At 35.7% G+C, this 17,490-nt stretch overlaps 1 protein-coding gene across 1 annotated transcript in view; it reads left to right on the top strand.

The window, feature by feature from the left end:
- Nucleotides 1–17,490, top strand: part of TBC1D15 (TBC1 domain family member 15) — a 38,854-nt gene that overhangs the window by 7,809 nt on the left and 13,555 nt on the right. Inside the window, exons 2-11 of the mRNA XM_054076796.1 lie at nucleotides 2,774–2,872; nucleotides 3,117–3,191; nucleotides 3,927–4,065; nucleotides 5,817–6,027; nucleotides 11,253–11,355; nucleotides 12,339–12,536; nucleotides 14,023–14,151; nucleotides 15,253–15,356; nucleotides 15,647–15,741; nucleotides 17,200–17,316. Coding sequence (XP_053932771.1) covers nucleotides 2,774–2,872; nucleotides 3,117–3,191; nucleotides 3,927–4,065; nucleotides 5,817–6,027; nucleotides 11,253–11,355; nucleotides 12,339–12,536; nucleotides 14,023–14,151; nucleotides 15,253–15,356; nucleotides 15,647–15,741; nucleotides 17,200–17,316 — 1,270 coding nt within the window. The remainder of the gene's footprint in view (nucleotides 1–2,773; nucleotides 2,873–3,116; nucleotides 3,192–3,926; nucleotides 4,066–5,816; nucleotides 6,028–11,252; nucleotides 11,356–12,338; nucleotides 12,537–14,022; nucleotides 14,152–15,252; nucleotides 15,357–15,646; nucleotides 15,742–17,199; nucleotides 17,317–17,490) is intronic.

The following is a 17,490-nucleotide window of genomic DNA, read 5'->3' on the forward strand; positions in this document are numbered from 1 at the left end:
TCCTCCCAAAATTCGATATCTGTTCTTTCACATCTTATTTGAAGAGATGCATCTTGCTTGTTCTGCAGTAACCTGCTGTTTAGGCGAGCAGTAGCATGTGCTGCTGTTGCCTGGTTTTAAATTGTCTGTTCTCTGTGTGTGTGGTGGACCAGACATTTGCCTGATTGTTGGGCTGCAGAGGTACTGAGCAAATTCCTTTGTAGGCCAGATGGTGTGCAGGGTTGAGCTACATAGCGTTACAGCAGTTGTCTACCAATGGATGCGTCCAGTTGCTGGTATACTGTCTTTCAATTTGATACTTTGCTCAGTACTTACTACTTGTATGTAATTTCAGTCTTTGAATTGAGTAATAGCTTGTCAGTGCTATAATACCAGAAACTGAAAATCTGCCATAAACTGCCTTTTACTGGAAGGTGCTATAAGAATATTTGGTAGCATTTTTGAATTTTCACCTGCTAAGAAGATTGTGTGAAATACACTCACACAGTATAGCTAATCTTTAGGTGCTACCACTATAAAATCATATTCTCAAAATCAGCTTGTTCAGATATGGAGTCACCTTACAAGGTGCTGCTAAACAGAGCAGCTCAGTATTTCAGATAAGTCAGAGATGGTTACCTTCTGAAGTGTTTTGCCCTGGGATAAGCTTTAAAGCACTGCCTAGATAATCTTTTGTAAGATTCATGCCATATTTTTCTTCCTATTAGTTACACTATTGCATCTTCTAGACTCAAGGTTTTTCTTCAATGATATTAATAAAATGCACTTTTAAAGTTCAGTTGTATTGAATACTTGCCAGCAGTTGGAATAAATAAACGCAAGATGGTGCCTGTTATTGGATAAGAGTAAGTCCCAACGGTTTGGCCTTCTGGACTATCAGACTTGGAGAATTTTTTCTCTCAAGTCACACCAGTAGGGAAGTAAGCTGCGTTGAGAGAATTCTTGTTTTACAGATACCCTTCAGAATTCTAAGCATACATTCTTGCTTCTTCAGTTTCATTGGCTGTTCTGATGGAGAACGGGGCAGTGAGCTGGATCTGTTACACAGAATAATATAGAATTTTTCATCACAACTGTGACATTGGGAATGTTTGTCCTTCTGAGAGATTAATGGATGGAAAATAATAAAAACAGTTATTAGATTGCATACCTTCTAGATTGAGAAGATATACTTTGTGATACTTATTGACGTTATTGGCATGAATGCATCTCTACCGATATAACTCTGATACAAATAGTTTTTTCTGGAACAGCTGTCCCAGTTCAGTTCATGACTCTGACTAGTTGTGGTAATAGATCAGGTCCAAATAGCCAGAAAGTAAAATTTAAATAAATTCCAAAGCTGCCTTGTGTAAACAGGGACTCAATTTAAAAAAACGGGTGTTTGGTAGAATGAGAGGGGAGGATCCTTTTTGATTGAGAAGAGAAAAAAAAATGGTAGACAAGAGGAAGGAAGGCTTCCAGTATTTGAAAGGCAACTTGATGTTATAATGCTTCAAGAGGGAGATTATATTAAGTGACCTCTAGAGATCTCTTCCATGTGATATTTCTAGGATTAAACAGTACACTTCAGATATTTCTTGCTTGTGTAAAATGAAGAGAAATTTAAGAAGTAAATCTACAACAGAAAGAACAAGTTAACCGAATTTTATTGCTATTTTTAAGCTCTCTGTTCTTGTCTGGCTAGTTAAGCTTATACATCTAAACTTTTGGTTTACTGGCCTGACTGCAAATGTAATGATTTTAAATATCGGACAGAGGAGTAAGTTGAGAAAAAGAGATACTGATATTTTAGTACCAGCGAACTGTAATATCTGTCTGATTAGTTAAGAATTATTAGGCTTTGCCTAATATTTTTTGCTTTAAAAATATGTTTTCCTTAAGGCAGTATTCACAGCTTGATTTGAACTTTAACATGGTTATAAAAGAAAAATACTGTTGCTAGTTGACGTATTTCGCTTCCACAAAATCAAAGTTTGCTGTGTTGGGGACTTTTCTGTCTTTTAGAGAGTTGTTTAAAACAACCCTTTGAAATTTTTTGTAGGCCTTTTAAGGGTATGTATTGCATGTAGCTTTGAAGAGTCTGCTGAATTTTGACAGACGAATTCTCTGGTTTTCTTTTTATTTGAAGAGTATGATCAGAATAATGTGAAGAGTTTTGTAAATGCGTAAATGCAGAAGGCGTGTGGGAAGTGTGTACTCCTACAAGCTTCTCTTATCTGATTGTCACATATTCTATCTTTGAAATGGAACCTTTGCCATTCACCCTGAATGTAGAATTGGGCCATTATTTAGTCTAAGGCTGCAGTTTTTTATTTCTGTGGAGTTAATCTTTTGAACACTAGGCTGTTCATTTCAGTTTAAATTAAGGTTATAATTTCAACATGCGTAAATGGCAAGTTGGGCAAAAGTAGACTATGTAAGAAATCCTTTTAATGTTTTAAAAGCTGCATAGTATTTCCATATGAACCTCTGCCTGCTGATTTTAAAAAATACTGGGTATTGTATTTAGTTTTTGAGTTATTGCTGGACTAATAATGGTATTGCTTGGAGAATAAATTTAGCAAGTATCATTTTCCATTGCTCTTGATTTAAGTAAGTGGAACACTCAGATCTTGGATGTGGGAAGGAAGGGAAGGTAATAAAACCCACAACAGGGTAGAGGTTTTAATTTTTCGTTTTTTATTTGCTGGTCAAAATGATAATTACTACAACAGGCAAGAAAAACAATTTTAAAATCTTCATTTTTATTTTATTACCTGTTTTATTATAGGTTGTATATGAGCAAGAAGGTGTTTTCATTCATTCATCCTGTGGAAAAAATGATGACCAGGACAGCTTAATATCAGGAATACTACGTGTCATAGAAAAGGTATAATACAGCTACAGAAAATTTGCATATTTGGTGAAGAATATAAAATATTAGGCATATCTTAAATATCTTTTTAAGTATAGGATTTCATAAATGAAGAAACATCACATACTGTTTGATATTGTCTGCATCATCTATATGTATGTGTAAGTTGTACCATAATCATACCATGAGTTAATAGCGATATGTACTTTGTTGTGTAGTATTGATTTTTTTTTTTTTTTGATGATTGTTTGTATTGTAGGATAATGAAGTAGTAGTAGACTGGAGACCACTGGATGATACTTTGGATACTTCCAATATCCTATGTGCTGGAAAGGTATGTTTGTTAGTTAGCAGTGCTCTTTGTTCTGTTTCTCCAGAGATTTTATTTTAACTTGTGTGTAGATGATGTCATAACTGGAAGCAGAATCTATTTGTGTGATTATCATTGATATTAATAGCTACATGTAGGAATCACCTTTGTGGACTGTAGCCCACTTCAGATTATTGGAATACATGTGTAGATGACTAAATTATAATTTTGCTTTGTTCATATATCAAATAGAAGGGGACTATCTGTATGAATAGTAAAGACCAAATGAGCTCTCATGGTCACGAATCCCCCTGCATCTACTGTGTCGTAGTCCAGTTATTCACTCTTCATAACTAGACTCAAAACAGAGTAATTTTAATGCAAAATAAAAGCAGAAGACGATGGAGGTTGCAAGATCCAGCTACAAGGTATTTAAGTAGTATGAGGAAGATGTGTGTAACTAAAAAGAAAGATTTGAGCTTTACATTTAAATAAGAAGTTTATGTTGATAGAGTCTGCAAGAGAGGCTAGGATATTTTAGCACTATATTGAATTTATTAAGTAAAAAAACTTTTCTTGGCCATAAGCCCAAATTTCCTGTGTTGAACTGTATGATGTTTTTTAGGGTTTTAATACTACAGGTTCTTTTAATCTGTGAAAATGAAAATGCTTATTCTTCTTATTGAGTCTGAGAAACTATCTCAATTTTCATGCCTTGTGGTTTTTTTTATAGTTCCCCCTTTTTTTTTTTTTTTTCAGGATTCCAGTTCTGTTGTGGAATGGACTCAAACTCCTAAAGAAAAATGTTCCCGAGGAGCAGACCGTCCGAGTAGTTATGAAGCAGAGTGGGACATGGTCACCACAGTCTCTTTTAAAAAGAAACCTCATTCAAATGGAGGTACTTTAAAAATAAGTATGGGGGTTTTTCTTTATAGGAACTTATAACTGAAGAATTGCCTTTTAGATACAGTAAAATGGATTTTATTAGGTATTGAAAAGCTAGGAGTCATTTGTTGTAAGAGGTAAATCTGGGTGCTGAAAGAAATTCACAGTGAAATAGCTGCCATCTGCCTCCAATCCGATTTCTTTCTTTAAATTGCTAGAGAATTGTTTTGAAAATAAATGTTAAATCTAACTCATTGCTGTGACAATCATTAGGTGATGTAGCAGTTTTATCTGCATTAAGCTCTTGCATTCTTTCAACAAATGGGATTTGAACTAGATGTCGTGTTATAAAGGAAAATGAATAAGTGGTTTACTACAAATGCCTTTCCATACTGCGACAGCAGGGGGAGATGGAATATACAGTTAGGTGGTACGTGGGTCTCTTTTACTTTGGCTAAATAATTTCGAAAGTACATCTTTTTTGTTATAGTTTCTCAGATATGTTGTCAAACAAAAAGCGGGGGGGGAAAGGACCATGAGTTTTTGAATAATTTTTTTTTCCACTGATTCTCTTGTTGTATTTTTCTTTAATGCTTGTTTTTCGTGTATTATTTCTCAGCCTGTAACTGGGGTCCATTGTTCTTGTTTCACCGTATCTGTGATAGTTTTAAATATCATCTACGTTATCCTTGACTGCAAGGTTTGGACTTAAGATTGTGAATGTTCTTGGATAAAGCATAGTCCTCGCTCCTAGAGTACTGTGAGAGGAGCTTTTAGTGCTAGCACAATGTAAAGCTAAACCCAGCATCTTTGTCAGGCATAAGGTGTTTTATTATGTCACTGATGGTATTGACACAGCTTCAGGTGTCAGGGTACATAGAATCATAGACTAGTTTGAGTTGGAAGGGATGTTAAAAATCATCTAATTCCAACTCCTCTGCCACGAGCAGGGAAACATCCCACTATATCAGGCTGGTCAAGGCCCCATCCAACCTGGCTTTGAACACCTCCAGGGATGGGGCATCCACAACTTCCGTGGGCAACCTATGCCTGTGCCTCACCACTCTCATTGTCAAGAATCTTTATCGTGAGTGTCAGTGAGCATTACTGACTTAGTTTATGCTCTTTGCGACCTTTTGCTTATTTCCGGTTACTGTAATTTGATGAGGGAAGGCGAGGAGGTGTGCCAGATACCCTCCAGGCATGCTGGCAACTTTCTGTCCTCTGGTGGAGTAAAATATAATCCCTTCTCTTTGAATGTATACAGTCTTGTGCAGACTGTATACGTGCTTGCACAGTATGAGAGAGAGAGGGGTGGGAGATCTTCAGTTCCTTCTCCCTTACTTTGGTAGCAGTCTCTCAACGTATCAATACTGTCTGCAATATATGGCATACAGTATTGTATACTGCATTTAGTTTGAGTAACTAGGACTACCTGGTGGAGATGTTGGTGGGATTCAGCTTGCTGTTGGAATTCATTACGGCAGTTGTATTGCTGGATCACTTTTATAAACTGTAGTCACAGCTTTAGGGGAGCAGCCTGGTGGACTTGCCCATTATTTTAGAAGTCTGTAGATGATGAGGAGGCACAAAGAGAAATCCAGAAGTCGCAGTTACAGTAATTACAGTACATATCTTATTACCACAACCAGTGCTGGGTTCTGTGTTTTGTGTTTGTTTTTTTTGGGAATAGTGACAGATATGCTCCATTTCTAATTGCTGACACTGCAAGTCAAACTAAAATAATGTAATTTTGTTTTTAAGATGCTCCGACTCATGCAAATGGAGAAAGCAAGTGGTCCTTCCTGTTCAGTTTGACAGATCTGAAATCAATCAAACAAAACAAAGAAGGCATGGGATGGTCTTATTTAGTGTTCTGTCTGAAGGATGATGTGAAGCTTCCAGCTCTTCACTTTCATCATGGAGATAGCAAACTATTGATTAAATGCCTTGAAAAGCACGTTGTGCTGAATGAGTAAGTATTGGACAGCTCTTAGTTCTGATTTAAAATATGGATTATTGGTTTACTTTTGTAATTCTGTAATGAACTTCAGATTAATGCTTCCTGATGTATTTTCTCTTCCGTTTTTTATTAGTAGAATCAGCTTGCAAGGTGACTGAAACTGTAGTTTCACACATGCATTTGGAATGTAGGCTAATGTTCTAAACCTGTAGGATGAGTTTGTGAAATAGTTTAGAATCTGTTGAAATGCTTTGTAGCTCCATAACACCTCAGTAGCTCCCTCTGGTGGGTACAGAGGACTCTCATGAACTCTCAGTGTAAAGTTCAGTCTTTCTTCATGAACTATTTCTATTAAATGGGATCATTTGTATTAAAGTTTGAGATCTACTTAGTGTGAAATATCTGTGGGTACTGACATCAGTGTGTGGGGTAACTTATAGTCCTGTAGCTAAATCAATTTGTATATAAATACTTTCTCTCAGAATTCTGTTCCCCTGTAATTTCTGTCTCTATGGAAAGTTTCACACTTAATCTTTACTCTTCAAGTCAACTTTCTGAATGTAAACAAAGTTAGATCTTATCATGGTCTTAAATACTTGAGTTTTGTTGTGTATTTATATTGTGCTACCTCTAGGCTTTTCACTTGGTTAACAGTCTTTTTGAATGGCATCATGTAAGTGCAGAAGGAAATAAAATGTTCTGTTCTCACCATGTAGACATAAGCGTAATTCTACGAGGCGACAGGGTAAATAAGAGGAGGTAGAACATGAAGAAACAATGTGGTAGAACAGGTACACTTATAGCAAGTGTAACATCATTGTAACAAGTATTCTGCTTTCAAAAATGTTTCATTATCTCTTGCAAAATTATATTCTGATGACAGATTTTAAGGTGAGTAGTGAATGGCTGTGAGAATCCTTGTAGAAGGCTCTTCTCACATTGGTAGTATTGACAAGCTCACAGTTCCCGTGGACAAGTAGGGAAGGCTGTCAGTGAGTAATACTGTTAGGCTGGAGAGCAAGCCAATAGGACATGAGGGTTGTATATTCATTGAACTGATTGCTGAAAGGCTTTGACGGTGTCAAGATGTGGTAATAGAGTCACTGATAATCAGAAGTTGTTCAGCTGCTTGGAGAAGGTAGCATGGTCAATATGGCCAGCTAGTGAAATGGTACTGCCTGTAGCACTCTATGCAAGCTTTTTAAGGGGAAAAATACAGAACAAAGCAGAGGATATTAGGGGAACAAGATAAAGCTGTAAGTAAGAATATTCTCTGTATAGGTATAAATTAGGAAAACGTCGTGGACAGTTTAATCCTAAATCCTGTTCAGTTGTTTGGGGTTTTTTTGTTTGTTTGTAGTATTTTTTCTTTTTCTCTGGGTTTTCCTGCTTTTTTTTTTTTTTTCTTTTAAGTTCTTCCTTAAAACTCCTTTCATTTCATTTCCTGATTTCAGTACTTCTGCAGGCACAGGGGAATACTGTCATTCTGACATCCTCCCATCTCCCTCCCCTTCCCCCCAAGGAAATTGTTCCTTTTTTTAGCGTACTGCTCTGTTTACTACTTTGTGGATGTCTTTCAGCCAGTTGCTGGTTGGCTAGGACAGGTTTTTGAGGTGATCTATGTAGCAAAAACTGGAAAAACATTAGTGTTGTCTGGTGAGTCGTTCACAGCTTTGTACTACATCTATGTGATCTGTTGTCTGTGTATTGCAGCAATGTATTCAATATTTTCTGATTCCTATAGTATGTATTTGATGAATGGGGCTAAGTTTTAAGTAGGTCTAGTGAGTTTATTTGACAATGTAGCAAACTGGTTTGCATTGACTTAATAAAAACTTTGTTCTGGTGATTAACTATTAACTAGAAACTTTAAAATTTTAGATGAAGCTATTCCCTTAAGCCTTCTTTCCATTTAGTCCAGTTGAGGTTTTAAAACAAGCAATTTAACTAATGAGTCCATGCTGCTGGGATTTTTTTAATTGCCGCTATTTAAAGAGCTTATTATTTGAATGTATAATAAATGTGTGTTTATATACACCCATATATAAAAAGCAATAGCAACAGAAAACTTGATAACTATAATGCAGTACTGCAACTGCAGATCTGTAGTTATACTTGCATTAATTTTGGTGGAATTCCTTGTATTTAGCATTGAGACATGTGGAATAAGCTTATAAAATGTGTACCACAAGGTACTGCTCTGCTATGTAACCAGTTATTTTATCTCTGTGTGTTCAGGAAGCTTTTTATATCTTTAGACTTCATGGTTGAAAGTTTGTGGGTTTTTTTTTAAAAAAAAAAACAGGGATCTAAATTAACATACCAGAATACTTTAAACCATTTTATCAAGTTCACACCTCAGTTCCTGTAAGTCAGACATCTAAGTTCTGTCCAGCATTTTCTTGTCAGTTTGTTACTACGTGTAATGTTAGACAGTTTGTGTTACTAACAAGCATTATTCCCAGTTTTATTAAGTCATGGTCTGCAAATAAATATACTTCGCACTGCTATGTAAAATTAATGCTTATTGGTGAATCACTGAATGAAAATAAAACAGGTAGTGATTTTGGTTCCTGTTTCAAACACTGTCTCTTTCAGATAGTGTGCAATGAGTGAGTGATTGGGCAGTTACCAGTTTTCCTTTGTTTGACCAGTGGATTCTTAGTTCTTATCCTTTGTAGCCCCTTGCCGGGTGATGTGGGCATTCTTCTTGGGACAGCGTAAAAGGGTAGCTGTCAGATGTGGGGGAAACTGTATGAAGAGAGGTGGTCATGTCCTCATGTATCTGCTTTTAAAAGAAGGCAGTGGTGTGGGGTTTGCACAGCCTGATCCGGCAGCTGATCACCCGGTGTCCAGGAATGCTTAACAGATAGTTTCCCTGCCTAAGGAAAGGCAGGGAAACATGAGGTGATGTTCAAGCATCAAGCGGCTCAGGACATGCTGAGCTGGTCATCGTTGCCACCTCAAACAGTTCTAAGTGTTGATGAATGCAACAGCAGATATGTTGGGAACTTTAAAGCAAAAAGTGGAGGCAGCTATGGGAATTAAATTTGAGTGAGTTGAGCATTGAGCTGAGCAGTTTTAGGCTTTTTACTTCGATTCCTCTCTTCCAGTTAAGTTTTGCTTCTGGCATCAAATTATTTTCTGTGGTCTAATCATGAATTATGATGTTTTTTGTTAGTTTGTTTTTAAGGAAAGTGAAAAGAACAGATATGCCATGTAAGTTATTGAAATGGCAGACTTCAGTCTCTGTACATTTCTGTTGTTTCCTAATGGTTATTTATGCTTTAGTACATGATGTGTCTATCCTCACATCCTTTTTTTGGGAAAGACGTTTACCCAGCTTTCTGGATGCCGTAAGCTAATACTTGGCAGCATAACTACTTATTATCCAAACCTCTAGTTCATAATATGTGGGATCTTGATGTTAAGGCAGAAAGTTTAGCTTTTCACTAAAATATCTTTCTCATAGGTGTTTTCTTCCTTTGTTCGTATTATCTCAAAAGTTTTTGCCCTTCTCGAGCACTGTTCCTTGTAAAGTGTCACATGACTGCTGAAATCAGTCTGTGTGAGGTAACTAAATGTGAACAAAATACCTGCAATTTATTGCTTTAAAGATCATGTGCTTCCTAGTTTGGTGGCACCAAATCTAATATTGAGAAAACACTGCATGTACAGATGACACTTTCTAACTCACAGTATTGTGTGTTTAATAAAGTGTCTAGCTCACAGACTTGTTTTGAACATTACCCAAGTAGCTCTTTATACCCAACCGGCTGTCCAGAGAGAATTTTTAATTAAAATGGAGATATAGTACGAAGGTTTTGTCCTTTTAGTTAAGGCAGATGTAATACATGACTCAGCCTTTGCTGTTGTGCAGCTTTTTAGTGAAAGCCAGTTGAGCTTTGTTAACCGTTGCTGCCTCTGAACTACGACTGTCGTGTCTGACTGTCTCAAAATGAGATTTCTTGTTGCATTTCATATCCGTTGGTGCTAAGAGTGTCCTGTCCTGTTGGAATGGGAGAGATAAGGTTTATTAAAGTTCTTATCTTTGACTTCAATAACATGGTAGATGATGCAAGTACTAATAAAAATAAAAGTAGTTTTTATTTCCAAGACTAGAAATAGTGGATTTAAACTTTAGGAGAAAGCAACAGAGAGATGTTTTATAAGTGTAAGTCTGTGTGATGGATTAGAGTCAGATGGCAAAGTGCTTGTCTTGGCCTTGCCTGGCTACCAATGCTGAGGCTTGAATGTCAGCCTGGCTTCTGAGCTGTTCTCTCTTCTGTCACATATTTAGCTGTAAACTGGTGTTCAGGAGCTGGTGGGGTGTCTGTGTTGGCACAGGGGAGAAGATGGGATGTTAGGTGTGGGGGGCTGTCAGAGAATAAAAGAACAGATTATATACAAGGAACAGAATAGTTCCACTGTCATGTTTGTTACCGTTCTTGTCAGCTTGTGCAAAGCTGTCAGAGAAGCAAATGTGATACTGAAAACCAAGAGTGTATAAATACAGTGACTTAGGCCAAATCGGGTTTGTGTTCTTTAGCTGTTTGGTGTCTACACAGCAATACATTTGCAGGGCTGTACTGAGATGGTTCTGTTTCACAATACAATGGCTGTGGTGTTCATAAGCTCCTATCAGTGTGAATCTTAGAGTTATTGTGACAGTAGCTGTTGTAATACTGTTAGTTAGAAATTTGTTCATACATTGAAAAGCAGTTTATGTTCTTTTATGTAATGTTTTGCAGGGTGCCTTAACGTAAACTTTACTAATTGGTAGAAAGAATTCCTTACCTGTATATTGTGACATAGGCTCTTTTCCTTTCCGGTCTTAGGTTAAAGGAAAAGCTGACTGTGTTTTCCTGTGTTACCTCTCTTTTGTTTGTTGTCAAATATGAAAAAACTATAGTAGAAGAAAACTTTATTTACATGTGGATGGTAAAAGTTATCTTACAGAGTAATTTCTCAAAGTTTTCTCAAAAGCATCCTGATTTTTCAGAGAATGAAAGAGTACAATACAGAATGATGATGAATAGTGTTTTGGAAAATGAAAGTCCTGTTTTATAGTGTGATAGCTTGTGAACTTGTGCCAAGAACTTAGAGTGATCTTGCATCAAACCTGCTTTCTTTGCATAAAACCTCAAATGTGACTTCACAAACTAGTAAGCATTCTAAACGCATTTTCAGGAAAAACTGGCAGTACTTATAGAAACCCTTTTTTAATTTTACTGCAGATCCCCACAGGATAAACGTATTCTTCTTGTGAATTCTCAGAACAAGTCTCTGTCTCAGTCTTTTGAAAATCTCTTTGATGAACCATCGTATGGCTTATTACAAGTATGTGTATTATCTTTGAATTTTTTATTTTGAAGACATTTATTAAAAAACCCTCACCTACTGTGTCACAAAGATATTCCCTGAATCATTGTCATTGTAGAAGCATTAACTGTATCCTGTAACCGAATGCTTACTATAGAAAGTATACTTAGTTATGAGTTTCTTTCTATGTTCTAATGATTTCTTAACTTCCCCAGGGTACTATTTCAAAGCTGTTCAAGTGATTGTGATTCTATATATTTGGCTACAGATAGTTTTAGAAAGGGGAAGAAGGAAAAATTTTAGGAGTTACCAAAACACATTAATAAAAAATTTCTGGATTTCCCTTGTTTAAATAATATTTTCCTTGATAGCTTTCTGACAGTTTTGAGGGGATGCTGGAAATAAGGCAGCAAAGAGCACAATATTGCCTAAGAATTTTTTTTATAATGCTAAAACTGCTTATAATTTGGTGGGGTTTGTGGTCTTGTGAAAGTCGGCAACTGAATTTCCAGTAACTTGAGTGAGGCCAGAGTTTTGACCTGCTGATTTGCTTCATTAAAGAAAATCTTCATGAGCGAATTACATTAGTTTCTGGAATTAGTTGTCAAATCAAGTTTTGTGGGAGATTCCTAGCAGAGTACATAATGATTCAAGATATATTTTCACCATTAAGGTAGGGGACCTAGGCATAAGGAAGATGTTTCATGGCATTAATCAATGAAAAGTAAATAGTGGATCTCGTCCACTTTTATGTGTGGATTGGACTTACTGGGCACGCTGCTGTCCAATATTTCAAATTAGTCATTAGTATTGTCTTAAGTTTTAAGATATCTTTTTTTCAATCATGTAACGAATGTACTGTATGAAACTACTGATACATGAAACTTCAATAACTTTGAGACCTATAATACGCTTCCTGTTATTTTGCTTTCTTGATGTACAACAATTGCAAATAATCCAAGGCGTTTTGTAATTTGCTTGTTTTTGTTGTTATAACACAGAAATTGAAGAAAGATCCATACACAGTAACAATGGGAAGATTTTCCAAAGTTACAAACTACATTTTTGACAGTTTCCGTTTAAGTGACCCTGTAAATCAAAGGCGACCACCATCAGAAATGGCAGATTTTCTCAATGATGCTATTCCGGGACTAAAGATAAATCAGCAGGAAGAACCAGGATTTGAAGTCATTACACGGGTGAGTGTGTAAATGAATATGATACAGATGCATTGATTCTTTTTATGCACACCTTTAAAGAAATGATAGGACTCGAAGCTTGGTGAGCTACGCTTTTTATGCTTGATGATTGTTGCTTATTTTCCCCTACCATTTATTCACAAGAGTAAGATCGTTATTAATTACTTCTAGAATATGTGATTTTTGTGCCTGCAAATATGAGTTTTGCTTTGAAAGAAAGATTGTCATTACTGAAATGAGGATTAGCATTATCCTAGAGTTACTATCCTGAAAAGTGATCCATTTCATGTTTAGTGTTCCCTCTGTGGTCAGATAGCCCTATGTTAAATAAAATTGGGGTATACAGGTTAATAACTGACTTTTTTTGGCTAATTGCTTTAACATTGCAGGATTTTTTTAAGAGGGCTACGAAGATTAAAGCCAGGTACTTAATTGGATGATTAATGTCTAGGTTGTATAAATGTACAGGTTTATGTATGACTTGAACCAAAGTTAGAATGAACTTGTAATTGGATCATGAATCATTTTATGTGGGCTTTTACAGGTAGTTGGGAGAGGTTTATTTTTAGATGGTTACAGTTACTATTCAAGCATCTCACATGGTTTTAGATATTTAAACTGTTTTGAATGTTATTTTTTTTTTGTTTGAGTTCAAAATCAGTTAATAACTTAGCAGTAGCTGTATGAGCTATTTAATTCTAAGAAATTGCTGCCTAGCACTTAATGTATTGATGAGAAAAAGTATGATGAATGCAGCATATTAAATATGACACTGACCTATATGTCTTAATCTGGCAGATGCCTTAGACTTCTATGTAGTTAAAACACAACTTGACTTGGTGGCTGCAATCATCAAAATATTTTTAGAAAGTAAGGAATTACTGCCTGCTGAATCCTGCTGTGTTTCAACGTGCAATTTGGTGACTGAGGGAGACTACCCACAAGCTGTGAAACTCTGGTGGTTCTGAGGACTTCTGAAGCGCATACAGTCGTGTTGGTTTTTTTTTTAAGGAGTGATGTACTTAAATTGATCTTTGTCGTGCTATGCAGCCTGTGTAGGCATAACATCTCTGAACTAGAGTAAGTTTTCAATTCTCTCTTAAGATGCAGTAATGTGTCTTGCTCTTACCTAATCCCCATTGCATAGAGGCTTTAGTCCATGCAAAGCTAATTCAGAGGTGCTCGTGCAGGTAGAAGGTTATTTAAAACACATGCATACGTCCTCCTCCAAAATCTGAAATATTAACATGTGTGCTCAGGTCCTCAGCACAGTGTCTCGTTCTAAAGATCTATTTCTGTTGGTCTACAGGACTTGCTGATGTGGACACGGCCTCAGATCCTTAGAACTGCTAGCTGAAGTGTGCACGTATGAGAAAGTAGTTGCACAGAATATAAGAAGCTGGAGAGCTTAGTACTATTTGTCCAGTTTTTTAAGACTACTCAAGCACTTCAGTGGCATTCATTTAACATCTTTTGATTGTTTCAGATTGCTCTGGGGAAACAGCCTGAAGTCAGTAGAAGAGAGCCTGTATCGGCTGAAGAGTGGGCTAAGAATATGGATTCTGAAGGAAGAATTTTAGATGTTGACTACATAAAGCGATTGATATTCAAAGGGGTAACTTGTTTTTCCAAAGTCACCAAGACCTGCGACTTGCTTGTAGCCCATTTTTCTTTCCTTCTCAAACTGTGGTTATGCTGTTTTCGTTATACTTGTAATGCGTCATGTAGGATTTTGAGCATGAGCCCATCAACATTGTTGGAGAGGCTTCATAAAGCGTGATTTCATGCTAACCAAATACCTCAACAGTCTTGCAGCCGTACAAAGTGCTCTACAGGGAGATAGATCTTGTGGTGGATGGCTAAAGAGAATTACTTGAAAACACAAAGGCTTAAGTGATAAAGTAGAGAAATCAAAGTGCCTTCCAGGAGAACACCAGTGCTTCAGTGTCAGGATGTTGGTTTATTCTTTTCTGCTTGAGGTTTTTTTCTTATGCTTCTCCAACAAAAGCTTCTCTTCTTTGCTCAGAACTTTGCTTGCATTTCGCCATCAGCACAGCAGTCCTAAACACTTTTGCTGATATTTATTATTGAGCTGAGGGTTTTTGCAATATGAATGTGAGTTCAATCTCAGTGGAAATTTTGAGAACTTTAGTTAGCTACAGGACATAATATTACTTTAGTATTTCTCTTCTTTGTCTTCTTCTTTTTCCTTTTTTTTTTTTTTTTGATAGTTATCTACCTTAATACATTCTATTTATGAACCTGTTGATGCATATTTGAAATTGTACAGTCTTGCATTCTGGGAGTTTTAGCAGAAATAGAAACTTATAACATTGATATTACAGTTTTTAAATGTTTAAATAGATGAATATTAAAAGTACTTTTTTTCTGCTTCTGAAAGTCTGTGCTCCTAAGGTTTTTATTTCCAACAGTGAAGCAAAAGTATAGGAAGAAATAAGTTTTGTAAAGTTTATTTTTTATCTTTTAAGGATGAATTAAGTGCTTCTACAGTTTTCTGCTTAATCATATTCTCTTCTTCCTGTTTTCTCCAAGGGTGATACCCATTTAGCAATAAGATTTGGCTACAGTGTAAAAAGGAGCTTACTTATAAAAATTCTCCTTTGTTACTTTAAGAAGTGTTGTATCACTATAAGAACATTTCCTCACAAAATTGAAGCAGTCTTTTTTGTTAATGTTTCATACCTGTTTTCCCTAGGGTCTCTGCCATACTTTAAGAAAAGAGGCATGGAAATTTCTTTTGGGGTATTTTCCTTGGAATAGCACTAAAGAAGAGAGAGCAAATCTGCAAAAACAAAAAACGTGAGTAGAGTGGATTTTTTGTACAAAGTAAATTTTAAAATGCTTTTTCCTTAAGGCATGTAGTGATGTAGAAAGCTTTTTGGAAACTTGAAAGACAGCTGATAAAGATTGTTGAATGCTAAAAAGTGTGTGAGACTTTCTTAAAAGTGATTGTTATACTAAAGGAAAAATATTATATAAGCAGGGTGTTGTTATTCCATTTATGCTGAAGGACAAATAGAATAAATGAATGACTGCTTAAATAAAAAAAGAAAGAAATGTAATAATTGAGCATGTTTTGTCTTTTTCAGAGATGAATATTTCAGGATGAAACTGCAGTGGAAATCTGTCAGTGAGGAACAGGAAAAGCGAAATTCAAGATTAAGAGATTACCGGAGTCTTATAGGTAAATTTAGATGTAAAAACATACCTAGCTGTATAGATTAAAAAATGTACCTAACTGTACAAATCCACATGCTTTAGCAACTCAATATTAAGTTGAAAAAATATAACCTTTGGAGTAACGCGTATGAAGAGTCACTAGAAACTAACGTGGCTATTTTCGGAGGTGGCTAAAGTTTGTTATATAACTTAAAACTTTCCTAACCAATGCAATTCAGAGCTGTACACATTAGTGTTACTGAATGGTTGGAGTTTTTAACTTTCTTATTTCATAACAAAAGGCTGTTTATTTCATGTTGTTTCATGATGTAATTTTACTGGGAATGTCACTGAGATAATCACATACAGCAATAGTGTGAAAATGGATCTGTTTCTATTTTAAAATGTCTTATAGGGATCTGTATTTGTGCATTCTGACTTCCAGAGTTTTATACCTACTTTTAAAAACTTTCAAGTTCTGCTGACTGTTAGCAGTTTGTATCCTCAGTTCTCTTCAGTAGTGAGATCTGAGCACTGATGTTTAGATGACTAAATAGTCATTTCAGGAGACAGGATAAGATTTTTGTGTTATTCTGAGACATGAACTGAATTTATCTCAGCCAGCTACTCAACAGATAGGCTGAAAGGGTTGAGAAAGTCTAATCTTTAGTAAACTACCTTTTTAGAGAGTGGGTGTGTTAGCAGAAAAAATACTCTGCGTTTAAAAAAGGCTGAAGTTCTGTTTCTGTTGAAGCAGTTCTGTTCCTTTTTGAGTGTTTGAAATGTAAATGATAATATTAGGCTAAGGTTGTACAATAGGTTCCAAACTACAAATAGCCCCTTTATTAACGTACACTCAAAATTTTGCTTATTTCAATACATCATTCTTGAATTTCTCGTTGTTAAAGAGGATGCTGTGTGCTTGGTATGTTTGAGGCATAAAAACTGGCTGATGAGACAGGTGGTTTTGGCTCACTATGTGAGCCAAAGTTATAACTTATAAAAAATTGTTACATAGACTTTATAATCATAATGTGGTGGACTATCACTGTGTCTTTGAGCTGATCATGTGGTAACTTCCCTACTATGGCTTATGTGGCATTGCTTAAGTATTTGTGAATGGTATCGCATAAGTAACTTGCATGCAATTGTTCTTAATTCCTGTTAAGTGTAAGGCATTTTCACTGAATTATAATTAGGAGTTTTTCTATAAAAAGTATTAACAAAAAAAACCCACAAAAAGCTTTAAAATCTGTTTATAAGCAAATCCTTTCACTGCAGACAGGAAGGATTTTTTTTTTCTTCTAAAATATTCTTTATTTTGAAATTATATTCAGTTATGTAGTTGTCTTAAACACTTCAAAGCTTGGCAACAATGTTTGTGGAAAAATTAGCAGCTTAAAAAAGCATTCTGAATTCATTTGATGCTGGCTTTGTAGAACTTGCTTTGAAAAATGTTTTTAAATCTGGACTTTTTTCTTAGAAAAAGATGTCAACAGGACAGATCGAACAAATAAATTCTATGAAGGCGAAGATAATCCAGGACTGATTTTACTTCACGATATTTTGATGACATATTGCATGTATGACTTTGACTTGGGTAAGTGTTGTTCCTCTCAATGTGAAAGCCTCTTATTATAGTTTCTGATATGCAGTTTTGCTTGTGTTAAGGCCTGTTGATACAGTTGAACTTGTATTTTACAATGCATTTTGTAGGTGTCAAGATTAATATTTTAATCATGTAGATAACTTTGTTCTGTTTTTTATCCTATTT

The sequence above is a fragment of the Cuculus canorus genome, chromosome 1 (assembly GCF_017976375.1).
Source record: "Cuculus canorus isolate bCucCan1 chromosome 1, bCucCan1.pri, whole genome shotgun sequence".
NCBI lineage: Eukaryota > Metazoa > Chordata > Aves > Cuculiformes > Cuculidae > Cuculus > Cuculus canorus.